At 37.9% G+C, this 27,351-nt stretch overlaps 1 protein-coding gene across 1 annotated transcript in view; it reads right to left on the bottom strand.

The window, feature by feature from the left end:
• Positions 1–1,281: 1,281 nt before the first annotated feature.
• The window catches only part of LOC107656038 (nuclear receptor coactivator 3-like), a 42,292-nt gene continuing 16,222 nt past the window's right edge, over positions 1,282–27,351 (bottom strand). The window contains exons 2-23 of the mRNA XM_016443693.1: positions 16,028–16,132; positions 15,776–15,936; positions 14,886–14,986; positions 14,597–14,771; positions 14,294–14,479; positions 14,075–14,161; positions 13,182–13,325; positions 12,779–12,926; positions 12,250–12,674; positions 9,876–10,876; positions 9,078–9,204; positions 8,730–8,888; positions 8,411–8,629; positions 8,200–8,314; positions 7,141–7,312; positions 6,659–7,000; positions 5,632–5,733; positions 5,479–5,544; positions 5,128–5,302; positions 4,763–4,943; positions 3,938–4,121; positions 1,282–3,127 (exon numbers count right to left, since the gene is read on the bottom strand). Of these exons, the coding sequence (XP_016299179.1) occupies positions 3,116–3,127; positions 3,938–4,121; positions 4,763–4,943; positions 5,128–5,302; positions 5,479–5,544; positions 5,632–5,733; positions 6,659–7,000; positions 7,141–7,312; positions 8,200–8,314; positions 8,411–8,629; positions 8,730–8,888; positions 9,078–9,204; positions 9,876–10,876; positions 12,250–12,674; positions 12,779–12,926; positions 13,182–13,325; positions 14,075–14,161; positions 14,294–14,479; positions 14,597–14,771; positions 14,886–14,986; positions 15,776–15,936; positions 16,028–16,113 (4,368 nt within the window). The 5' untranslated portion in view covers positions 16,114–16,132 and the 3' untranslated portion in view covers positions 1,282–3,115. The remainder of the gene's footprint in view (positions 3,128–3,937; positions 4,122–4,762; positions 4,944–5,127; positions 5,303–5,478; positions 5,545–5,631; positions 5,734–6,658; positions 7,001–7,140; positions 7,313–8,199; positions 8,315–8,410; positions 8,630–8,729; positions 8,889–9,077; positions 9,205–9,875; positions 10,877–12,249; positions 12,675–12,778; positions 12,927–13,181; positions 13,326–14,074; positions 14,162–14,293; positions 14,480–14,596; positions 14,772–14,885; positions 14,987–15,775; positions 15,937–16,027; positions 16,133–27,351) is intronic.

Raw genomic sequence — 27,351 nt, forward strand, 5'->3', positions numbered from 1 at the left:
CCAAGATTATTATATTTAACTTAGAACTAAAACCATAAGAAAAAATGTGTTACTTGAAATAAAGTAAACATTAACTTTAACATCAACTCACTTCAGTTAGTTCCCAAGACAGCATTTCTCATTTTCGTTTAGTTTAACTTGATGCACTAAAATAGCTCAAACTAAAATTTAAAAACAGGCAGTAAAAAATAAAAATAAAACAACAAAATTACTTAAAATAAAAATAAAAAAATGGAAAACAAAAATGATTCAATATATTTAAAAACTATAATAGTATCTCTGTAATACTTAAACAACACTGGTCTGTACACACACGTTTACTGAGTTATCCAACTCTCTTGGAGTTATCTAGACTTTAGTTTTTATATACAGCTAGTAATAAATACTCAAAACTAACTTTAAACAAAAACCTCTTGCATTTTACCATTGAAAAAAAAGAGAAACAAAACAAAACAAAACGTTATTTTCTTAATTTTATAGTTTTAACAAATTTATCTCACTTCTGGGTGCCCAAAATAAATAGACACACACACACACACATAGGCCTGTCACGATAACAACTTTTTGTTGTGCGATATATTGCCCCAGAAATAATTGCGATAAGCGATATTATTGTCATTTTAAGGACCATTTTATGCCACTGAATATATAATCATAATGTAACAGCATAATAATGCAAGAAGGCCTACACACTTCCAAATGACAACAAACTTTACATTTTTAAGAATATTTAGATCATGGAAATTAAGTATCAAAATATTAGATACCTTTTAAAAACCTGAATAAATAGTAAATAAATATTTTCTAACAAAAAGTGCAAAGTAACAAGTAGAAAAAAATAAAAATGCACAAAGAACTTGTATGGAGATTTTCCCGACCTTCTTTTCTCTGTAAATTAAGGGTTCACACTATTGCTGAAAACACAATCCCTACTTAGCAGTCAGATGTCCGTATGCACAAAGGCACAGATCCCTAAACAAGACCATATCTGCAGATGAAACTTTTTTTGCAGAAGCATTTTTTAAATTTGAACTAGCACCTCATGACTACACCTTGTTATTTACAAGAAGCTGCAAAAGACACAGGCGCAAGTGGAATGTACAAAACATGGTGACATAAATGTTTAAGTAAATATAACGGGTGATATATTGCGTCACCAAAAATTATTGCAGTCATGTACATATATTACGCTATAAGTCGATATATTGATTATTGCGACAGGCCTACGACACACACACAGAGAGAGAGAGAGAGAGAGAGAGAAACTATATGGAATACATGTCACGTTTAAATAGAACTTTTATTTACAACAATATCAACATCAAGCAAAATAATTAAGTGTATTGTAATTTACATCCTGTAAAATGTGAGCTTATCTTCCGTTCACACCCCTCAGTCAACCAGTTCTGAAAACACTCCACAGTAACCTCAATTTCCCGGAATAATCATTTCAAAATATACTCTGTCACAATCAACAGTAACCTAGCGAAATTAACACAAATGATAGTGTTGCTTTCCTGAAAAGACTGATGTATTATTAGTTTCCCAACTGTATTTCATTCCCACATCTGGGAATCAGCACTATTTGAAGTCACTGATGGTAAAGACTGGACTACTACATCCAAGAGGCTCTTAAAAGTGGTTTAAGAAAAGTTTTAAAACGAGGTGTGTAGTTACAAGTTATAAGTCTTGGCAGTTCTGTAGATAATTCATAATCATCAAAATCTAACAAAACTTAAACTGAAGAGCGAATAAACCGCATGATAGAGAAACCCTCCAAAAGCACAGACAATACTGCTAAAATATTAACTGGCCTCAAAAATAAACAGGTATACTTGGTTTTGTATGTATACAGTATATAGTACAAAATCATAATATGTAGTAATATGTTCATATGATATGTACCTTTTACTCCGCGCATTTGCGCGAAAACATGTAAATGGATACATTTCTGTAATCAAACTTGAGAAAACAGGAAAAAAAGACTGAAAAAAAAACATCTTTGGATTGTGCATGTTTCTTAAAGGTAGATTTCTGAAGAACCAACAGTATGATACAGTGAGAAAAGTGAGTAATTTTCCTTATTAAGAGCTAGCTCAAAAAGCAACAACAAACATAATCTTTGCGTATCATCGGAAAACTTGCACCATTTTTTTTTTTTCGGTCAGGAGTACAAATGGAAATGAAAATAAAATTATGAAACCGTCACTGCATAACATGTTAGTGATGTTAGAAATAGTGCCATCCAAACATAATAGCAGTCACTGTTGGAAAAAGAAAAAAGAAAAAAAAAGAAAGAAAAAGAGGCTGTGCTGGAAAGGATAAAAATAAAATATTTTCTCCCTTTGACAAAAGTTAAAATAGATGTAAAACCCAGAGCAGTACTGACCTAAAATATAGATAAGATGGACCTAACCGGGCCCAAACGCTGTGCAAAAAAAGTATGTAGTAAAAGCATGTATGATACATATGTAGCAGACAGTATTTACAATTCTAATCTTATTCACACACAAAAAAAGAAAAAAAATCCTGTCTAATACTGCAGTACCATTTGCTTTTTGTTGACACACCGCTTTGAGCCGGTGGCATTGAGAGGAGGATTATTGCTTTGATATGCGCAAGTGATGAAGTTCTGGTGTTTACAATTCCCACGGTTTTCTTTAAAACGAGGCTTGTCCGAAACAAATTCAAAATGGACAATATGCACATAATTGTTCTATAAGGCTAGAAAAGCAAGAAATATATTGCAACTATCCTTTTCCGTACTAGCCTTAAAATAAAGTGCTCCCCCACACTGTCGAGTTGTACCACAGCCATTCCTACTCTGATCCCCCTGGTGGTTATGTTGTGTACTGCAGTACAGCCACATGGGACAGGAGAGAGCCTGCTGCACTCGCTACTGGGCATATTCAGAAAGAAGCCCACAGAGAAGGCTTGAGTCTCTCTCTCTCTCCCGTTCCATGTCTTTCTCTCTCTCAGTCAAGTTTTCACTGGAGATTTCCAGTGATTTATCCCCTACTAGGTGGATTTTATAGCTTCGTGTTGACATTTCCTCACTGGACTGATGTGTGAGTCCCGAGTTCGAATCCAGCTTTGACAGAGATGGCTCATCTCCTCAGCAGTACTTCTGTAAAACGCATATTATACGTGCGCAGATAAGTAAAAGTAACATATTGCATCTTTTAGTGCAGTTAAAGAAGACCTCTGGCCATGTTTCTTCATCAAAATCGATTAGCAAGATTTAGCATTACATGACTTGCTCACCAATGGACCCTCTGCAGTGAATGGGTGCCGTCAGAATGAGAGTTCAATAAAAATATCACAATAATCCACAAGTAATCCACAGTACTCCAGTCCATCAATTAAGGTCTTGTAAAGTGAAAAAGCTGTGTATTTGTAAGAAACAAATCCAAATCTGCATTTTATCTTTAAACGGTCACTTCTGGCCAAAATACCAGTCTGTATAATAACCCTTCCTCCGATAAAAAAAAAAGTCCAACCCCTGTTGTCCTCTCATATCAAAATCCACCCACATATTTGTTTAGAACAGTGTTAGACTGTTTTTGCTTGTAAACAGTGTTTGGTCTGTGCACATTTCTCTCTTGATTCAGATTCAAGTTTTTTTTTACTGGAGAAAGCAATATTATGGCTAGAGGACTCTCTTTTTTTTTTGTAAAAATGTCTCGATGGATTTGTTTATTACAAACATGCAGCGTTTCCCTTCACAATATGTTAACTGATGGACTGGAGTCATGTGGATTATTGTAATGTTTTTATCAGCAGTTTGAACTCTCATTCTGACGGCACCCATTCACTGCAGAGGATCCATTGGTGAGCAAGTGATGTAATGCTAAATTTCAGTAATTAGTGTTGATGAAGAAACAAGCTCATCTACATCTTAGATGGCCTAATGTAACTAAATCAATGCAATCTGTACCTGATCGGGTCCCATTGGCATGCGTCCCATACCCATGGTGTTCATGCCCATCTGGCCCTGCATTGGGGGCATCTGTCCTGCACCGTTGCCATTTACACCTCCTTGCATGGAGCCGTTCATCATCATTGCCCCATACTGTCCCGGCGCCCCCTGCTGGGGATATTGCTGCTGCTGCGAGTATGAACTAGGAAACAGATAAAACAGGATAATAATAAAATTAAATTAAATACACCCAATATAAAGATGAACTCTATTAAAGGCCATGTACTAAGGACTATTGTGACTGACAGGTTGATTTTACTTACTACTTGACAGTGTTCCACACAAGTCTATTTGTAGTATTAATTTTTTCCTTTTAAAATATTAGTTTACTATTGATATTATTTTTATTTTGAATTACCTTTGATGTTTATATCTTTAATTATTATCTTTTAGATGTAAATTTAGCTTTAATATATTTTTATTTCAGATATAACAATAAAAACACAGCTTTTGACTGTTTTCTAGCTGGTTAAATTTTATTTTATATCTGACCATAATTTGAAAATCTTATTTATATACAATAGTGTACAGTAATAAAACAAAAATTAATATTAAATATTCTTTTAAAGAATATTAAATATACTTTGTACCACTGAATATTCTTTACTTATACATTTGTTTGTATATTTTATGTGCTTTTTTAACTACAGTAATTTCCATAACATTTTCATGACTAATTGTAATCGTAATTTCATGATTTTTGTAATTGTAACTATTTTTCAAGACCTGAAGGCAAAAATTCACTGACATTTCCACGGTGCTATAGAAGGTTTTATGACTTACTTATTCATGGGCATAGGCCCCTGTCCCCAGCCTTTCATCTCTGCAGACTGGTACATGGGATTGCTCTGAGGGTGCTGTTGCATCATGGGATTCTGAGGGCCACCCATACGGCCAGACATCATATTATTAGGGGGGCTGCTGCCTGTTGCCACAAATGAAGGATCCCCCTGCTGGCCTATACCTGGAATCACAACCCAGAGACATTTATAAAAAGAAAGCAACAAGAAAGTGCATAGCGTGTTAATCAGCAATCAATATACCCAAGCAAATTGCTATTCTATTCCAATTATTTTATCCACCATGTGTCATTACTTGTTATTTTATAGTACATTTTTCAAACTACAAGATCCCAATAACTAGCCTACCATAGCTGCCTCCATAGTTAAAGGGCTGCTGGCCGGGCTGGGTCATTGGTGGCCCTCCCATAGGGTTGTCCATTCCTGTGGGAGCTGTGACATTAGGAGGGGGACTGAAGCCTCCGGCTGCAACCTGCTGCTGTTGCTGCTGTTGCATCATCATCATCATCCTCTGTCTTCTCATCTGTAGAAAGGGAGAAAACAATGGTTAAACATTTTACATAAGACACTGGTTATGATCAGTCTTACATAAAATCTTATACTTCAGTTACATTGTCAATGGGGGTTAAGTATCATATATGCAATTCCACATCACTGACAGACACACAAATGCATATTTTGAAAATGATCTATTTATACCTCTGTTTGAAGATTCATCATTTCTCTGCTGCGCTGGGCCATCATCTGTGCATTCAGGAAACCAGGCTGAAAGATAAAGGAGGGATGATATTAGAGAGAGAAAATGAACACGTATAAGGCTTCAGATATCATCAAAAGATTAAAAAAAGGTACCTGGCCGCCCATGCCTGACTGCATGCTAGGTCTCATGCCAGGGTTTCCTGCAGGGTTGTTATCTGGCCTCATCCCCATGCCCTGCCTGCTCTGGTTCAAAAACTGTAGCAAAGGAACAATCAAATGTTATGAGACATGCTAAATGCTAAAGTTTTCCTTTATCCAAATAATAAAGTGATTTAATAAATTATTTGTGTTGAATCTATTGTTAATTTAGAACCTAAAATGTATGTTTAACAACATATATCATTGAATCAGCAGATATCTAAACCCAGCAACAGCAACGTTTAATCACTGTTTTGGATGTTCTGTTCTGGAAGTATATTAATGTCAAATGCCTTTTAAAAAAAAAAGCACTGCTCTTAATAAAAACACCACTTTTTCTGCAATTCCTAAATGTGTTTGAAATTGCATTTAAATTTATACCACTGAAACTGTGGAGCCAAATTTGTAAAGTGAAAAATTACAAGCAAACATTACCAGTTTGGTATTTAAAATTAAAAATAATATTTTGGAACTAAACTTTGGAAGGCAAATATTTATTACTAAATATTGTGAAATGTTTGAAATATTCACTGTTCAGCTGCAGTCCTCAAAAATGCAAAAATAACAAATATATATTTTTTAAAGATATTTTTATCATCAATAATCTTCCATTATATGGTTAAGCTACAAAAGAAAGCTCACATTAAAAACATTTAAATTTAAGTTAATTTTTTTAAATACACATCCAAAAAAAAATTTCAGCAACAAGACCTAGTATCTAATCAATACTGCCTTATAATTTTATAATGCTTATAATATTCACTATTTTTTATCATTTTCACTATTAACTGTTATTAATTAGTAGTCACAGCCCTACATTACTCAAAATAATATAGCTAAATATATTCTGGGACACTATAATTTCTAAAATGTGCATCAGCTGCAATATCAGGTTATTCGATTACACTTCTACATTGACCACTCATATTTGTGTCTTTTACAGAAATTATAAGTTGAGTGTTATTGGCGCGCAGCTGCTTGCCTGCTGTCCCTGCAGTCTCTGCTGCAGCTGGTATCTGGTCGGATTCCCCATCCGTGGCCTTGTCATATTAGCACGAGGGTGCATACCGCCCATACTGCCCATTCCGGGGAAGCCACCCTGCTGGTTCATCTGACTCATCATGGGGTTAAACCCTGGTCCAGACTGCCCTGGCATGGGACCAGGTCCAGGACCACGGCCATATCCACCCTGCATTCCCATGGAAGGGGGGCCCGGGTAGCCCTGCCCATACATGCCCTTGGGGTCCATACCCATAGAGGAGTCAGGTCCCGGACCATGACCAGAGAAGGGGTCTGTCGGAGGGGGCTGGTCTGAACTATGACCCTGAAGAGAGAATAGACCAAGACGGTGGTTTTCAGTGAATGTGACTGGGCAGCAGCTCTAACATATTCAACACCACAGCACTGAGGGTTGTGATTTATAAACTGAACGCATCTCTTCCATGAAGCAGACTGGCTGGGTACCTGGTTGATGAGATCTGGTATGCCAAGGGCACGGTCGATCTCCTCCAGAGCGATAACGTCAGTGTTGTTGAGTAGAGAGTCCAGCTGGTCCAGCAGAGCTCGCTCATCACTCTGACCCTCAGTGGTAGACGGAGGGACCAGTAGGTCATCCAGAGAGTTATTAAATGGCAGCCTGATGTATAAAAAGCAGACAAAAAGGATGTTATTGACGTGTGTAAAACCATCAAAACATCCTTAAAACAAGATTAATTTATTTAACCTTAATCCTCAGATGAACACACTTGTTTTAATTAGGTACTTTTTTTGGTTTTAAGAATAAATCAAGTAAAAGTTTGTTAAAAAAGGGAAAAATATGATTATAATAGATAATTTGATCAAAATATGGTTAAAAAACAAAGTTAATTTAAGTCTATGAATCATCTACAGTAATAAATTGTTTTAATTGTCAAATTATAAAAACAGCCACTTGCTGTTTTTATCGTTCATGAATGAATCAGTTGTTTGAACAAATGAGTTTAATGAACGACTCAATGACTCAAGACAGTGACTTCCCACCAGTGCTGTAATGCTGTTACGTAATTTAATTACAAAATAAATGTAACTGTAGTCTGTTACAGTCACTGAGAAAAAAAAATGTGTAATTAAATTACAGCTGCTTATGAAAATGTTAACGATTACAAAGGGGATTACATCTGAATATTAAAAAAATTATATATATTCATTTACTAAATGCTTGTTTAAAAAAAAAAAAAAAAAACTAACACTAGCTTCTCTATTTTTTTGTATTGTATCTATTTCTTTTCTTTTTATTTATTATACAATTAACAAAAGCAAAAAAGGCCTCTAACACTAGCTTGCCCTATTCTTTTTCTATTGTATCTGTTTTCTTTTTATTTATTATATAATTAAAAAACAACCTTGCTACGTGTACTGCGTTAAGCTAACTGAGCTCTTTTGTTGATTTTGATTACTTCCATTGTCCTCATTTGTAAGTCGCTTTGGATAAAAGCGTCTGCTAAATGACTAAATGTAAATGACTAAATGCCTCACTTATGTTACCTGTTTGCATTCTGTGCTCCCTCCATTCTCATCCCACTGTCTGGCCACGAAGGGGACTGTGGTGGAGGTGCCTGCCCACTGAACGAATTTATACCCATTCCTACATCATAAGGCCCTGCAAAAACAACATCATGCAGTTTGAAAGATTTAATTGGATGTTTTATCTGTCGTAATAGGCCCACACTGCTGGTATTGAGTTAACAGAACTTACCCATATCCATCAACTGCTGCTGCAACATAGATCTGGTTGCAGGAACGCTGTTTGATCGGTTAACGATGGGTCCTCCCATCATGCTCTTGGGATTGTGGTCGATGCCTGTGCGACCCATGCCAGGGTGTCCGACAGGGCTGCCGGAACTGGACATTCCCCAATCTCCTGCACTTGCCATGGGGGGACGATTGGGCATTCCCATTGGCCTGTTTGGACCTCCTGGGAAAAGCATGTTGGGAATGTTAAAATTCAGCTAAAGAATGAATGCATGTAGAGTTGTAGCTACATAAAATTAAAGCTGAATATATGAGACACTCACCCATGCCTATCTGGGTGTCAGTATGCTCCTGTTTGACAAGAGAGGAAGGGGCTCTCCTCCTACCAGTCATGCCCGGACCGCTCAAGGGTTTACCATCGACAGACACAGCCCTCTGGAAGGGCACACGTTGACCAGAGCCCATACAAACACCCTCCCGGTCTGAAATACACAGCAATTCATACAAATTGCATTAAGAATAAAAACACAGGGCAGGTTTTGTTGGTCATCCTCATGGTCATCAGCAGTTACCTGCATAATATATGCCCAATATATTTTCTATTAATCTTTACATTCAATTTTCAACATCCCCTTCCTGACTTTTGAGGCCCTTAAGGTGTTGTTACTCACCATGTGCGGTGCTGTTAGGTCCATTGCCCTGCTTATTGCCCCCTTCCGTTCCTCCAGTTCCAGAATCAGCAAACATTCCAGAACCAGAATTCCTCAGCCCTCCGAGAATACTCTCCAAATTATCCAGCTGGAAAAATAAAACAAAGGATTGGTCTTAGAATGATAAATAAGTAATTGCAAATTTGCATGAGAGTTCTGCATATCAACAGAACAATTTAATAACTGCCAGTATTTTTCAAAATGTGCAAAGACAGTCTCAAGTTGTTTATAAAACTACAGCTGAGATTTTTAAGCAATGACTTAAGGCTTTTTAAAATATAATAAATTATAATATCATGTTGAAAAGTATTTTTAATGCAATATGTATTGCAATATGACCAAAAAACAGATATATTTACAAATATTACAATTCAACAAACATATTATTACAATTTAAAATGATTGTTTTCTATTTTAATATACTTCAAAATATAATGCATTCCTTTAAATGGAACTTACTTTGGATTCTTTCTTTTAGATTCTTTGATGAAAGTTTATTTGAAATAGAAAACTTTTGTAACCTTATACAAGTCTTTACTGTGACTTGTTCAGTTTAATGCATCCTTGCTGAATGAAAGTATTAATTTATTTTAAAAATTAGTAGTATTATATATTACATTTATTTATTTAGTTAAAAATATGTATTTATATTTATTATTAGATTAATCCCAAAATATAAGACTGATGTGATCTTGAGAAGTATAGAAATATGAACCCAACATGAGAAGTACTTAAGCAGTATGAATTAACCATAAATACCTCATCGGGAGGTTCGATCTTGACTTTGCCCTCCTGGCTGTTAGAATTTGAGGTTGTGACCCCTGACCCCTGCCCTCCAGTGACCCCTCTCCCTTCCAGCTCCTCCAGCTTTGACTTGACCTCTGCTGCATTGGGCTCTTTGGAGTCGTCCTTATTGAGGAGGTAGTGAAGGAGGGCTTGTGGTTTTTTTCCTTCTTTCGGGCTGTGCTGTTCCTGCTTGAGATCTAGATTCCTCCCCTCAGCACCTGGGGGCTCTGAACCAAGAGAGGACTTACCAGTGGCCTCGGCTGTAATGCGAGCCACCTCGTCGGGAGTGTTTCCATTTTGAAGAAGTTTGTGGAGTATCTTGTGTTTCTCCTGTAAGGTGTGAGAACTGTGGTAGCCACCGTGACAAGCCGTGGACGACACTCCTCCCGAGCCTTGCTGATTTACGTTATTCCCCGATAATGAACCAGATGAGGAGGACACTCCCGTCGATGAAGGACTCATCATGCCACTTCCTGCCTCCTTTGAGTCAGGACCCATTGGAGTGGAGGCACAACCTGGGACAGGTCCACCAGACCCAATCTCTTCAGTTGGGGATGTGAGCAACTGAAGTAACTTCTTATGGCCCTTTCCATCAGGGACTCTCCGGTTGGCTTCGGCCGCAGTGGAAGCATCCTTGCTGGACTGACTGTCCGGTTTATCCGTGGTCTCCGATGAAGAAGCCTGTTGCTGCTCTAACCCTGTGCTGTGAGCACTTGACGGGCTCTTGGAATCCCCAGAGCTGGGTTTGCTGTTGCCGGTCTGGCCTTGCTGGCTTGACTGGGTCGAGTTGATGCTGGGAGAGCTGTCGGATTTGTGGGCAGGTGAGTTGAGAGCTGAAGGTAGAGAAGAGCCAACGCCTTCACTGATGGCCTGGAGAGCATTCAAAGAACTATTGGTGAAAGTGTTGCCACCTGATGGACCAGAAGATCCACCACTGCCGCCCATTCCCACAGGACCCATGGGAGAGTGCATGCCTGTGAAATCAAGAAAATATAGCTAAATTTTGAGCTTATTCTCAAATTAAGCACTAATAGAGACAGCACAACTAGTATATTTCATTAGGCCATTAGAATCTTTGCACATTTTCTTTAATGGTTGAAAGGAAAGATCTGCAGATTTGATTTAAATGCAACCAAATTAAAATAGCCACCTTATTATTAATGTAAGAGCACCCAGTGTCATTTACTACCAGTTATTTTAACTATGTGGCCTGATCTTGCAAACTACTATTTATCATATTATTTCAATCAATATTGTAATTATAAACACATTGGTTTGTTGCGCAATAGTTTTGCCATTTACTGCATTCTTCTAGTTTTGCCATTTACTCCCTTCCTGTCCTAGCTTTTACTATTTTTAACAATGACTGAAACCTTGTATAACGGGTACTTCTTTGTGTGTTTATTGCCATCTTATGGTAAATCTCTTGACGTATTCCTCAAATGTAAGTTGCTTTGGATAAAAGCATCTGCCAAATGATTAAATGTAAATGTTCTTAAGTATATTGGCTAATGAATCGGAAATCGCACATTTTCAGTAAAAGTTGGACAACTGCTTAACAACTTTGACAAATCCCTATTTATGATCAGGTAAGAGAATTATATAATTAGATAAAATATTTAAAGGGATAGTTCACCCAAAAAATTAAATTCTGTCATTAATTACTCACCCGTAAGACCTTCGTTCATCTTCGGAACACAGATTAAGGTATTTTTGATGAATTCAGAGAGCTCTCTACTCTCTCTGAGAGTATCACATACGTAAACAACATATGCAACGCATGTACGCGGATACATTGTTTACGCTTTGATTTGAACGTAAACAACATATCCGCATACATACGTTGCATACGTTGATTACATATGTGATACTCTCCAAAATGGCGCCAGGATGATGCAGAGGAGACAAATTGTTGAATAAAGTCGCACAAAAAGTATTCTCATAGCTTCGTAAAATTACGGTTGAACCACTGATGTCACATGGATTATTTTAACGATGTCTTTACTACGTTTCTGGACCTTGATCGTGTTAGGATCCTTGCTGTCTATGGGAGGGTCAGAGTGCTCTCGGAATTCATCAAAAATATCTTAATTTGTGTTCCATAAATGAATGAAGATCTTACGGGTTTGGATCGACATGTAGGTGAGTAATTAATGACAGAATTTTCATTTTTGGGTGAGCTATCCCTTTAATAAACAAAAGCACAAGGTGCCTGGGATGTTTAGAACTTTGGAAGTGACATGTTTGATTCTGTGGAACTGAATGGAGCGGTCTATGGAATTCTGTTAGATTCCACAGGCCTAATCTTACATCCATCTAATCCTAAATGCAAAAACAGGACACTTACCTCCAGGTGAGAAAGGACTTGCACCCATTTTAGGACTCCCTCGTATCCGTGGTGACCCCATGAGATTCTGCTGAGCAGGGTTCATACCAGGGCTTCCTTGGGAGGGACTTGTCATGCCCATTCCATAGCCACCACCGTGAAATTGACCCTGCTGGTGCTGATTCATGCCGGGATGGCCCATCTGATTCATGGAGTTCATCTGATTCATGCAATTCATCTGATTCATTGAATTCATCTGGTGCATCGGGTTCATTTGATTCATCCTGTTGCCTGGGCCGTACATAGCTCCTCTGGGTCCCATGTGACCTTGCTCGTTCATGCCATAGCCTCTGGTATTGCCCATGCCCATCTGGGCATTCGGATTGGCATTGCCCATAACTGATCGCATTACACCACCCTGATTGGGTCGGTATCCATTTTGCTCCCTGTGTGAAAGTGATTGAAATATAAGTGAAGGCGAGGAGAACACAGAGGCCTTTTCATGTAAAATCAGAGTAGTGTATAACTGTTGACTTGGAGAGGAACAAACCTCTGCAGAAGATGAGTAGAGAGGAAAGTGAGCGGGTCATTGGTGACAGGGTTTCGGCAGAGCTCACTTCGCGTTTGTGCTGTTACTGGAGTGCCATCTGACAAAGAGAACCGATAGGGTGGAGTCTCTGCTCTACCATGAACATATGCTGAAAAGAAGAAGAATACAAACAACATTAATAAAACATGTATTCAATCTGTCAAACCCATTTCACACCGCATGCAAAAGCAGCCTGTTTTTATTTCTGCCATATTAACAACTTACAGAATTCACACTTCTATTTTGTCTTTCAACATCATTTGTCAAGTACATTAAGTAATTTACTTAATTTACACAATTAATTAAAGTAAAGATTAAAGCTGAGAAATACTGAAAAGATCCATGCAGGTGTATTACCACATACCTTCATGATAGTGTCTCTTGTAGGACCAGGGTTGACCCTCACTGCGATGCAGGAACATCTGCATACACCTGCGCACTAAATCCTCCCAGCCAGGACGCATGGTGGTGTGCAACAGGCTCTGCTGCTCGATCTCGATCAGTTTACCTGGGGTCAAACATACACACTCAGATGTGGTACAACACCGAACTCATATATAATTTGATTATATTATATATAATCATTATATAATGATTAATTTAAATCATTTTTTTCCTCAATCGGTTTCAAAGTTTTGTCTTCTATTTAAACATTTTCAATATTTACTAATTAAATAAATTCAACATTTCTGCTAAATAATGTATATTTATATTAGTGCTGTCAAACGATTAATCGCATCCAAAATAAACGTTTTTGTTTACATAATATATGTGTGTGTACTGTGTATATTTATTTATGTGTGTATATATATATATATATATATATATATATATATATAAATACACTTATATAATTTATATTAGACAAATATATTTAATATATAAACATTTTATTTTCAAAATATATGCTGTATGTGTGTGTATTTATATATACATAAAAATATACACAGTACACACATATATTTTGTAAACAAACGTTTATTTTGGATGCGATTAATCGCTATTAATCGTTTGACAGCACTAATATATATATATATATATATATATATATATAGTATGATTCATTACATATTGTACATGTTGTATAAAATGTTGTCGTTAATATTTAGAATTCAAGTCATTTTAATTAATATTGTTCAATTATTGTCATGATGAATTTTCGTCTTGTCTTCAGAGAGAAAAATCAGTTTCATTGATGAGATTAACACTTAAAATTTAAAATTTAAAAAGTTAAAATTGCACTGTAATCAATTTTACCTGACAGTTCGTGTCTAGTACTGAATCGTTCTGTCCTTTCCACTGCCGTCACTCTCCGTGCTACACAAATCATACAAGACTGCAGATCTGACAGACAGAAAGAAGAAAAACACCCTTAATACTTTAATGCTAATTCACAAGCGGCACTATAAAACAACGTATATCGACTTCAATCTGTATAAAAGTACTGAAATTATAAAATCTAAATTTACTACAGACCTTCCCCTTCCTCCATCATTGCTTTAGGCTGTGTGAGAGCGAAACATTGCATGGTCTCATAGCGAGGCCCACCGGTGCCTTCTTCACCTCCAGGACCGCCACGGCCAAACTTCACCAGCATGCGACAGTTAAATGTGTGACTCTTCTGACGGGAGGCATCACCGCCCCATGACACACTGTTGGGACCTTCAAATACATACAAAATGCAAGATGCTCATGAACTTAGTCATATCTATCTGCTTATGTTTTAGTGAACAGATAAAGAGCAACATTTACTTAAAAGATATACACTGACATATATACCATTGTTTTTGGGCAGGTGTTTATGCAGTTCGTCTCGGTCTTCCTCATGCAGTATGTTGTAGATGCTGGTGCTGATCAGCTCCTCCTGTTTATACTGCAGGTACTGAGTCACATTATCTGACACAAACACAATGCTGCCTTCACGACTCACCACAAACAAAAACCCATCCAGAGCCTGACAGAGAGAGAGAGAATATAAAACACTTTAAATCATAATCGGGAAGAATGCTAGAATGAGAAGTGAGCAAATGAGCTTCTGGTGACCATTGACCTAGGTCTCTAATCTTACCTGCAGCAACAGAGGGCCCAGATGGTCCTTGTCGATGACCCCTTGACCGGTAGAGGACACATCCGCCTTCTGGACATCATCATCGCCACATGAGCTTTTACCTGTGAAGCGTGTGAATACAGACCACATATTAGAAACATTTTAGAAAAATAAACAGCTGTAAAGAGGTTTTTTTTTGTGCAATACAATTTTTGAAAGGTAGTGTTAATGCATATTTGTCTCACCATATTATAGCAAGGGAACAGCAGAAAAATGGGTCTGCTTATTTTGATATGTAGATTTGTAGGTTTCATTCCCGTAAGACACTATTAACCAATGGAATGTCAAATAAGGAAGAATGAACAACAATGCCTATTCATCGTTTCACCGTGTGAACTCCGGGTTATAGTCCAAATGAAAAAAGGCATGCATAGGCCTGTCTCGCGCAACAAACTTGTGCAGACTACAGTTCTGAATGCAATATATAATTATGTAACACAGGAGTATAATTGTAGAAAATATACCTCAACTCTGATAATTAAGTTACATTTTTCTTTATGGAAAATGATTTACTGATTTTAGTCAAATTAGATTTGCTAAGTTTTGCCGCTGGATAATCCACTCATTCGCATTCATTTACATCCACAGATGTAGTCATATTTGCACTGCACTAAAAAAAGAGATTTTTTAATGTCTAAAACTACATTTTCTATTAGCTAAAACTAGCAAAGGCATTACAAAATTACAAATGTTCACTCTAGTGAATATTTGCAGTATCACAATATTCCACCTGCCACCAGGTGGCAGCGTTTTTATAAAACCGAGGAAATTCATCTGTTTCCCCACACTGTGGGTTTAGTAAATATTTTCTCAGACTGATATGTAAAAGAGCAGTTCGAGCAGATGTGTACCTTGCTCTTTGATCTGTCGTATCTGGCGCACTGTCTCTTTAAGGATGGCACATTTGTCTGGTTTGACATTGAAGCTGTCGATGTCACTAAGGTTGGCCGAAATCAGTTCGGCCAGCTCCTCGATATACTTGCTCTCCTGTTCCCTCCTGCGCTTATCACATCTGTAGATTAAAAACACGCACACAATTTTAGGAAGGAAGAACATTAAAAGACCTAAAACGCTGTTTGTTATCGCACCCTAAAATGTCTCACCCTTGTCCTGGTGTGTCACATGTGGAGAGTTTGCGCTTTCGGTCCGAGCACAACGGCTCAAGTGAGTTCTCACCCACTCCGCTCATGTTTAAAACATATCAGCAGCTAAGAAACATGCAAAGTTTAGATTAGGGGCAGAAAACACACAACCAAAGGCATATTATGATCTCTAAAAGAAAACAAGCACTTCTATTCCACCACAAGTACACTACAAACAAATAATGAGCTGACTTTGGCACTTCTAGACAATGCACTTGAAGGCTTCATATCTTTTCAAACTGTTTTAGTATAAAACTGCAAGTGTGTGTACGTGTCTACAGCTTATTTTTTAAGTGTTCCCACATACAGCTGAATGCGTGGAATGTTCCAGGCCTCAGCAGCGGTGCTGCGCACGCGTGTGTGTGTTTGTGTGACAGTGTGTCTGAGAAGAGACACTGATTATGATGGAGTGAAACGGGGCTCCAGGGGAAATGGATTAACCCTCAGTGTGTTTGTGTGTGTGTGTGTGTATTTCTGTAGCAGGGACTGGGTCAATTATCTCAATCCACGAAGCCGTACGCTGCACAACATATAAATGAAATGTATAAATGATCTAATTAAAAAGCAGACTAATGAATCTGAATTACTCTAATACAGAATTAAAGACAATCTGGTCACAAAACATTCCCTTCAAAATGTATGTCAGAAACATAGTGATATAATGTCCTTCCTCCACACGTCTCATTATGACACACAATCACACCATTTCTTCCTACTTTTACCGTCATTGCTCCGCCCACTTCACTAACGACAACACTTCCTCCTCTTTGGTGATACTTCTCACTTCTCTGCCTCCCTGTGATCATGTCCTTTTTTGTTATTAGAACTGGCCTTTCTGATATGTCGGTCTTCCTTCCAAGTTATGTATGCAAAGACATAGTGTGGCCCAAAATATTAATCGCACTTAAGCCACACTTAAAATGTATGAATGTCATTGCATTAGATACAAAATATCAAACCATTTGGCATTTATTTGAAAGGTGAAGTATGATTTCTGTGCCACTGGTAGGGCTGGATAAAAATATTGATTTTAAAATAGCTTATTTTGAATAGTCCCAATATTGACTTCAATATCACACACAAGCCAATTCTTAAAATGAATGAATCTTATGAGCTGGCTCTTATTAGTGAATCAAAATACAAATTGCTCGACCAGCGCTGTCCGGTTCTTAAAGTGAATGACTCTCATGAGCCAGTTCTTGCTAGTGAGTGAATAAAAAAATAAAATAAAAAAACAGCCAGGGGTGCATTTCCCATACAACGACGTAACTCGCTGATTAACCAGCATAGTACGATGCATTGTTGTTGAAACGAACTAGCTAGTTACGACTGTTTCCCCGAGCACGGTCGCATCTCCGTCGTTTGAACCACATTAGTTCAACAACATAGGGCCATTGTTAATGACGTCACACGCATGTGGTGGAGGAATAACTTCTGCTATTTAAACGATTAGACATCTCTAAGATGCTGCTGTATTGAACATGGCACCTGATGACTATAATTTACTATTTTTTTGTTCCCTGCCATTTTGCTTTATTTGATGTTTGATTCATTGCGGGTTCCCTCTTACGTAGGGGTGTGCGATATTGACAAAAAATAATATCTCGATATTTTCTGGGATTTTATCAATGACGATAATTAGACGATATTTTGCGGAGTGTGTTATTGTACTGGTACCTTAAGGACTGCCGAAGACAGCTGACTCCTAATGTTTTTAATAAAAATACTCGATAATGTCAAATCACACATCGTTAAAACAACAATTACGATATTATCGCAGACGATATATATCGCACACCCCTACTCTTACGTCATACTCTGGGGTTTCCTTAGGTATTTGTGCACATACGCTTTTAGAGGACGCGCTAACATACATAGATTAAAATGCATTTATATTTAGATAGAATGGAATATATAGATTGCACTGCATGGTAGCTTGCTTATTGTGCCCAATAGCATATTTATTTAAGCCCATATCCCTTGCTAACAAGAAACTATGCTTCTAACCACAGGTCGAGAGCTGTAGTTCCAACCACGTAAGTTTGCGACGCTGTTGGCGAATGTTCGTTTGAACTATGGTTTCGGTAAACACCGAATCGTTGAATTATGTTGGTAATGACGGAACTTGCGACCATAGTTGGCTAACGATGCTTTTGGGAAACGCACCCCAGATCAGCATATTCTGATTCTTGAAAGGAATAACTCTTAGAAGTCGGTTCTTTTTAATGAATAAAAACAAAAACAAACAGCCGACCAGTGTAGTCCAATTCCTGTAATTATTGACTCTTACGAGCTGGTTCTTTGACTGAATATTTCAAAATGAGTTACTGGACAAATTAATGAACTGGGAATCGAATCAAATTTAATGAGAATTATATGTTAATCAAAATTGAATCACCACTGGAGTGCAAGAACGATGACCATTTTCCTCAAATTTTTGCATATCTGTCCCGCCCCAAACCCACAGCACTGGTTGAGTTCAATGTTCAACTTTGGTTGAGTATAGATTTTAGCATTTTGAATGCATTTTTATTTGTGGTGTATTTATTATTTATTACTCAAAGCCTACGGTGACTGCACCTTTTTGTGAAATATATCTAGTTAATGCTTTAAACTACATCTGTGGTTACTCTGCTAGGGCATTAATGTGAACTTGACAGGAAATTACTTCATACATTCACTAGAAATCACCTGAAGTAATAACAAAAATGACTCAGAAATGTCAAGTTAGTTCTGTTTGCATTTGGTTTAATATTTTTATCAATTGACGGCATTGAACAGAATAGATTTTTAACTGTGGCTTCAGCGTCCAGATACTATTATGGCGCTTTTCCACTGTGTGGTACGACTCAGCTCGGTACGGCTCAGTACGGTACGGCACGGCTCGGTTCGGCTCGGTTTGTGTTTCCCCTGCAGTTTAGTATTGCTTTAGAGTGGGCGGGATTATTCACATGTCATTATAGTTGCGCCGCCTCTACTGCCGCGACTCCTAAAAAACTTTTTCATTCCGCGTCGCCCCATCAAGCTCTCACTGGATCCTACCGTGCCGTACCATGCAGTGGAAAAGCGCCATTAGAGAGTCGCTGTATATAAATGCACACATGGCTGTCTTTCCGTCTCCATTCTTTTCATTCTCTCTGGCTTCTGCTGCTGTTATGAGTCTCTGTCACTCTGGTCATAGACCCTCTGCTGTATGCGTGCATGTAAGCAAGTGTGTTTGTTTAGAGCCCTGACCTTGCCCCGTGCCTGACCCCTCCCAGAGTTCAGCGGAAATCTCGGAGCACAGACCATCGGCTTGCAGTCCTTTCCTCTTCCCTCGCTGAACACACACAAGCAAACAGCCTTTTCCTCTCGTTTAGAGGGATAGTTCACCGAAATATGAAAATTCTGTAATTTACTCACCCACATGCCACATGCTAGACTATTCTTCCTCTTCAAAACATGTTTGTTTTAAAAAAAATATTTTGTACCATTATTTACTTTTAATATTCTTTTATCATTTGTGTCCAACCATTTAAAGCATGTGTAAGCAACATTCTCACATTTCAAAGTTCATGAAGACATCGTAAAAGTAATCTATATGTATTGAGCTGTTCTCAATTGATACAATTGCTTATAACAAACTTTGTTTCATTTAGGATTTAATTAGCATAAACACTGATCAATGCACATAGCGCATCAAATAAGGTAAAGAGAAGCACAAACAAGCTTGCGTGACACCACAAGAGCCAGTGAGGTTTGTCCTCACATGTCAGGCAAACACATTTGAGCTTCCATTTACCATATCAGAGTCTTATGGATTACTTTTGGATGTCTTTATGTACTATCTGAAGCATGAAAATGTTTCATAGACTTTAAATGGATGGACAAATATGTTAAGAATACATTCATTTTTGTTCCAAAGATGAATGAAAGTCATACAGGGTTGGAACAACATAAGGGTAAATGATGACAATTTCTATTTTTAGGGGTGAACTATTCCTTTAAGGAAAACACACACAGTTTGCTCTCGGTCACCTAAAAACTTTATGTATGAGCTCATCATTCCTGAGTCCGACTGAGAGACATTACACAACTGTGCCCATACTGCACTGCCTGTGCTGACACGTACAGCTGTCTATCACAAACCTATAACACACCTGAAAAATGCTGCAGACCCGACTGCATCTTCTCTACTTTTACATCTCTTTCACCCTTTCTATCTCCTTGAACTCCGCAGTGGAATTAAATAAATGATAGGCAATAGGCATACAGCCATTCATGACTGTTAAGGTCAAGGCACCATTCAGATCTAAAGTCACATCTTTAAAGAGACAGTTCACCCAAAATTGAAAATTCTGTCTTCATACATTTACCTTTTTGTCATTCCAAATGTTTTTCCTTCATGGAACATAAAGATATTTTAAATGTATATTAGGGCTGTCATATTCAGTCATTTTTGGAGTCTATCACAAAAGTGGCCAATGGCTTGCATATTCTAATCTTTTAAAGACATTTAATTGCTTTATATGGAAGAGAGACCAAAATTTAAAGGGGTCATATGATGCTGCTAAAAAGAACATTATTTTGTGTATTTGGTGTAATTAAATGTGTTTATGCGGTTTAAGGTTCAAAAAACACATTATTTTCCACATACTGTACATTATTGTTTCTCCTCTATGCCCCGCCTTTTTGAAACGCGTCGATTTTTACAAAGCTCATCGGTCTGAAAAAGCGAGGTGTGCTGTGATTGGCCAGCTATCCAATCGCATCATATGACCCCTTTAACTGTGATGCAACGACGTGCCATATTTAAGCAACGATAAGGGGTTGTGCTTCTGCGCTGCATTCACAATATACACTAAGCTGACCAATCCACATCCAGGACTGAAATATTCATTTTATAATTGAATATGCGTGTACGCAAATGAGATTTGACATTTGGATGCTCCTCAAATAAATAATCACTGGACTTCAGAAAATTTGAATATAGTGAATTAGGGCTGCACGATAAATCGAAATGGAATCGAGATCGCGATTCGACAGAAGCTGCGATTGTCATGCGTATCTTTCAGTGAAGCACGGTTCTGTGATCAGCAGTAAATCTCCATCCAAAGGCCAGAGGGCGCTCTCGTGCTGAAACTCCAAATACGCCTTGCAGAAGAAACCCAGGAAATGCCTATCGCTGCAGCTGAATAAACAGAAGATTCAACTGCTTTCATTGATTCAACGTGACTAATAAACACACGACTACGGCAATATACGGTTTATCTTTCTTATTATTATAATTTTCATTAAAATAAAGTATATTTATAATGCAATGCCTTTATCACTGCTTAAATACTATGAAATATGTTGCGTGCCTTATTCTGTGTAAGAAGCCACATCATCTCAGAAGGATTTATTTCAAACGCTCGACTGACGTTATGAAGTGAGTTTGGAGTAAAAATATGTTATTAAATGTGGTATTTTCACATGCTTTCAGATGGAGCAGCATTTACTTCACAGAGCCGTAGTTCACTGAGAAGCTATGCAAACAGCTGTCATTATCGCGAACGATTTCTTCGATTTCAGAATCGCGCAATAAAATTGTCTGCGATTTTTTTGCGTAACTTGTCAGTGAACTACGGCTATGTGTAGTCAATTCTGCTCCATCTGAAAGCACGTGATGATGATTTACTGCTGATTACAGAACCGGCTTTTTTAACAAAATGCGCATGACAATCGCATTCGATTAATCGTGCAGCCCTATAGTGAATGAGTCACGTGGAGCTTTTTTGTGATACTTTTATGGCGTTTTTATTTAATTTTGAAGCTCAACTGCCCCAGTCCCTATTTGTTTTTATTATATTAAATGTAGAGGTCATTTACAGGTCATGCTGGCTTGGAATGACATTCGTACTGAAAAAAAAAAAAAACAGTCCTAAGCTAGTTTTCTGGCCCAAATTGGTCTGTTTGCTGGTTTAAGATGTCTTTTTGGGCCACATTTCTTCAGTTAAATGCCCATTAGGACCAGTAAACCAACTTGGGCTAGTTTAGCAGGGTTTTTTTGGCAGGAATGAGAAAGTAAATGAGAGAAATTCTCATTTCAACTGTTCCTTTAATACTCCATTCAAAGTGTACAGTTCTACCCTCATCAATACTCTGAGTGCACCTGGCTGCAACAAAACCAGACGCCACATCAACATTCTGCTCAAGAGAGCATAAAAGAGCCAGGGTGAGCGTGAATGCGAATGTGAGGAGATGAACGCAATGAGTGAAAGCAAAATACTGAGAGAGGAAAAGAGCAAGAGTGAGAAAACTTCAGTCCAAGGATGAGCACTTCACATACGCCTTTAATTAAGCAGGAGATGTGGAGCCCACGGTAGAATCAAGGATACAAGCAAGAGTGAAACTTCAGCCTGTATGTTGCTCTAATGTTTCCAATCTAACAGTCAAGATAGCAGGTGGGTTTTAAGGTCATTACAACTCCATTCTACAGTGATGCAATTCCACTTCTTTCAGAAGTTCAAAAGGTGAACAATGAACACTGAACATCTGATAAAAACACACAAAAGCACCGCTCATTATTGCCGAGCTATTGCAAAGACTTCTTACAGAATGCACCAGATGAGCATCTCCAAGCGAAGATCCACTTCCAGTCTTTCTGAGAATAATGGCTATTTTAATGGGAAAGTTATCGAGAATATTTCCGAATCAGGAAGCAGCAAAAGCAGGCATCCTGTTTGTGCCTTCCCACACACACCAAGTTCTGCATCACCACTTCCTCTTCCTGGAAAAAGCCTCTGGAAAGCCTTTATCTTTCACCACCACCCATTATCTCTCTCTCTCTCTCTCTCTCGCTCACTTAAAAACTTATTTTCTCTAACTTTATTTCAGAAAATTATGTTAAAGGAGCCTTATTCTATAACTCTGTTGAAGTTTTTATACTTAATAACTCTATAAAATCCAATTGATTTAGCAAATTTTGCTGTCAGCTACCTAGGATTACTTACATGCTGAATAAATGCTAGCATTTAATTCACATATAAATATGCATTTGAACTGAACTTCCCAACTCTACCACCATTTCCGCAACTTAGTTTCAAATCAGATGTGATATTAAACTGTCACGAGACAGGAGCATATTAAATGCACTGCATTATTCACAATGATTTAAACATTCAGTACATCGCCCCGTCGTAACTAATAAGTGGATTACTGTAAACACAATCTTTGTTTGCCACTCAGTTGTAAAATTACAGTTATAAAATGCAGCACCAGTGAATTCAATGGCTTTTTGTAAACACAAACGTATGTGTTTTATGGATATATTAATACACTGGCTGGAAGGGAAAGAATAATTTATTAATGAAAATTAAAGAGATGAAAAATATAGAGAATTACTGACTGCAAATTCTACAGATATAGGCTACAAAACCACAACCACCCTCCCCAATTGCTGCTGCCTCCTCGGCCTGTTTCCCTGACGACCAGTAGGGTAACGTCTTAATATCCCATCATGCCTTGACCCCACACAGAGAGAACCTGCATTATTGATGGGGCTGCCTCCTGTCGCCACATACACACAACACACAGTCCACCCCAACACCTTCTTCATACATATATCAGCAGTCAAATTCAATGGGCCGTTCAAAACTATCACACCGAGTTAAAGGGAGAAATACATTATTGAAAAGAAACAGACTTATAATTACGTCAGCGGCACCTGCGACTACCAGTCCTCCATGTGCAATAAAAGGGCTATCAAGCCATTTAACAAATCACACTTCAATCATGCATTAAGATTAAAGATGTTATTAACTTATTTTCTATACCTCATAACAACTCCATTTGGCATTATATATAAAACTGAAGGTGTTTTAAAACAAACTGCCAATTACAGTGAAGGAAACACAAGACATAAGCCATGCACTGACTGTCAAAGGACACCAGACATCATACAATACACATTTTCTCTCATTGAATACTCAGTTATACTGGGAAATGTGTCACATTAAAGAAGTAAAATAGGTTGGTCAGTGCTCTTTTCATGTGCAATCACTTTAAATGCTCTTTCATGTTCACACGCTTTAAAAAGACCCAAACATGTACAAAAAAATGTCAGTTCACTTTACATTCATACTATACTTTTTTGTGTGAGAACACATATTATTTAATTATACTTATTATTATTAGTAGTAGTAGTAATAGTAGTAATAATAACAATAACAATAACGTGTATTTTAATATTTTTATTACTATTAAGAAAATAATAATAATAATTATAATAACAATAATACCATTATTATTATTATTACTATTATTAATAGCATGTATTTTAATATTTATTACTATTAAGAAAATAATAATAATAATAACATTATTATTATTATTATTATGATCATCCATTACATGATTACATTACATAGCATTGCCGTATTTTAGCCAATTACACATTTAACGAACCAGTTCACGTTGCATTCATAGTGTACCTGGAGTTGGAGTGGACTTTACTTTTTTGTCTACTTCAGTTTGAATTCAATTGAAGTTTCCTATATCATATTTCATAACAGGTTATTTTGTAATTTTACAACATGTATTATTATTATTATTATTATGCAGTCATTTTTGACCTACTTCAGTTTTACTTGCATCTGATAAAATATTTGACATAATAAAAATAATAACACATTATTATTATTATTATTTGCATGAATGCTGTTAACTGGAACTTTTTTGTGAGGGAGACAAGTACCACATATATCTGCCCAGTCATGCTTTCATTGAAAATAGGGTGCATACAGTCACAATGGTAACACACATCAGACAGTGACAGTATGTAAACTGTGCATATGAATGTAATACATCTTTACAAACAGATGAATGAAGCATAAAGGAAGGGAAGAGATGTAGGAATGTATGAAAAGAGACATGAAGAATGACTCTAAAGCAGGAGCCATTCAGACCCAAAATAGTCACCCCATTCTGGCAGAGCCTGAAATAAAGCATGAAATCTGAGCTCAGTGAAACACTCACTAAATAACAAACACATACACAACAAAACCTCCACAGACAATACGGCACGCACACACGCTCTGCCTTTTCAAAACGAGGATGAAAACACTGTGGAAATGAACTGTGGCAATATCTATTCAGACACGCTGCAAGAGGAGGATGAGGTGGCACAAGTTCCTGGCCGCCGCTCTCTTTCTCTGCAATAGACGCCGCATGACCACTCTGGACGGCTCCATTCTGCAGCAGAGACGAGCGAGACAGCAAGTGCAAGAGATGAGCCGAGGTAGAATAAAAAGAGAAGGAGGGAGGGATTGAGAAAAAAAAGAAAACCGCACAAGAACAAGGGACAGAGAGTGGTTATGATTGGAGGAGGAGGAGGAGGGCGAGAAAAACCAAGAGAGAGAACAATAGCGACCAGCCCAGACACGCAGACATGTTCCAAGCATGTGTGTACATGTGCAGACATCCAAAAGCTTTTCGCAGCAACACTCGCTGCATTATCTGAGCTCAAGCGAACTGACACACAATTCACTTCACCAAACCTGGACGCACTCACTGTCCAGAGCTGAAAAAAAAAAATGGGCAAAAGATATCTGAGGTCTGATGTAGTAGGCGATGAAATCGTCAAGTAAAGAAGATCACAATCAAAGCATACTGCGTGAGCACACTCAAACGGGCTTTTAATTGAAGTTTCTTTCCACTAAACCATTTCCAACAAATTATTTTAATTTGTGTACCAATATAGATGTAGAGGGAGTGGCCATAGCTGTGTGTTAAGGTGCACAATTTCATTCCATACTGGGATTAAACATTATGTTAAATACTGTGATTTTAAAGGGTTAGTTCACCCAAAACTGAAAGTTCTGTCGTTAATTACTCGCATTACCCGTAAGACCTTCGTTCATTTTCGGAACACAAATTAAGATATTTTTTATCAAATCTGAGAGCTCTCTGACCCTCCGTAGACAGCAATGCAACTGCAATGTTCTCAGGTCCAGAAACGGTAAAATAGTCCATGTGACATCAGTGGTTCAACAGTAACTTTACGAAGCTACGAGAATACTTTTTGTGCGCAAAGAAAACAATAATAACATAATTTATTCAACAATTCTTCTCCCCGAGTTACCGTCTTCCGCCATTTTGGAGAGTGCCCCAGAACGTAATCAGCGTTGTTTGCATTCAGCATGCGCGCGCTGTCTTCTGAACATAAACAACACTGATTAAGTTGATTACGTTCTGGGGTACTCTAGAACCGCTAGATTTAAATCAGCACAGCCAGCGAAGGATCGAACGCAACTGTTTTGAACAAGCGCACCTTTTTTAACAACCAAAAAGTAGCTGTTTCTGTTGAGGAAGTACAGACGTTCCTCTCGTTGATAGCAGAGGAGCGGATCCAGCAAGAGCTTGATGGGGCGAAGCGGAATGAAAAAGTTTTTCAGGAGTCGCGGCAATAGAGGCGGCGCAACTATAACGACATGTGAATAATCCCACCCACTCTAAAGCAGTACTGAACTGCAGTGGAAACGCAAACCGATCCGTGCCGTGTCGTACGGTACTGAGCCGTGCCGAGCCGAGTCGTACCACGCAGTGGAAAAGCACCATAAGTGATCTAGAGGGAACATGTCTTACGAGGAGATCTGCAAGATGAGGTGGAGTGCGGTTATTAATAGACTTCAATACCATGACCAGAATTTTGAACTCAATTTTGTATTTTACAGGTATCCAATTCAACAAAACAAGGATGGGAGTGATATGTTCATATTTTCGTGTCTGGGTCAGGAGTCTTATTATTAATAAGGAGACTTATTAATACCGCAGTAAAGCGAGTTGCAATAGGCTATGTTCACACTGTCAGTTTTTGGGATTGACAACCGCATTTTCTTTACAGGTGTGAGTCTCGAAATGTCCCGTTCACACAGCAGCTTAGAGTTGTGTTTAGAATACTGTCTGTATGAACGTGCAATGGGAGTCAAGCCCGTATTCCTTACCAGTAACCATAGTGACAGTGACCAAAGTAAAATCAAAGATGGCGACGTCCATAAAACTGAAAGTCTTATCACTTTCTGACATGACAAGAGTCCAATCGAGCCGCGAGTTCTTTCGTCAAATCTTCATCAACCAACAGCAGCTTTTAAATTTGGGTGGAGAGCGGAGCATTTGAATCGAGCGCAGAACACAAAACTGACGGGAGCGGCTCCGATGGAAAACTGATGGGATCTAAAACGTTCAGATGACACGCAGCTCATTTCTCCATCACTGTAAGTTACCGAAAACACACATGAAAACACGTAACACACGGTAGACACGCG

Source organism: Sinocyclocheilus anshuiensis, unplaced genomic scaffold (assembly GCF_001515605.1).
Source record: "Sinocyclocheilus anshuiensis isolate Anshui unplaced genomic scaffold, SAMN03320099.WGS_v1.1 scaffold51, whole genome shotgun sequence".
Taxonomy (NCBI): Eukaryota; Metazoa; Chordata; class Actinopteri; order Cypriniformes; family Cyprinidae; genus Sinocyclocheilus; species Sinocyclocheilus anshuiensis.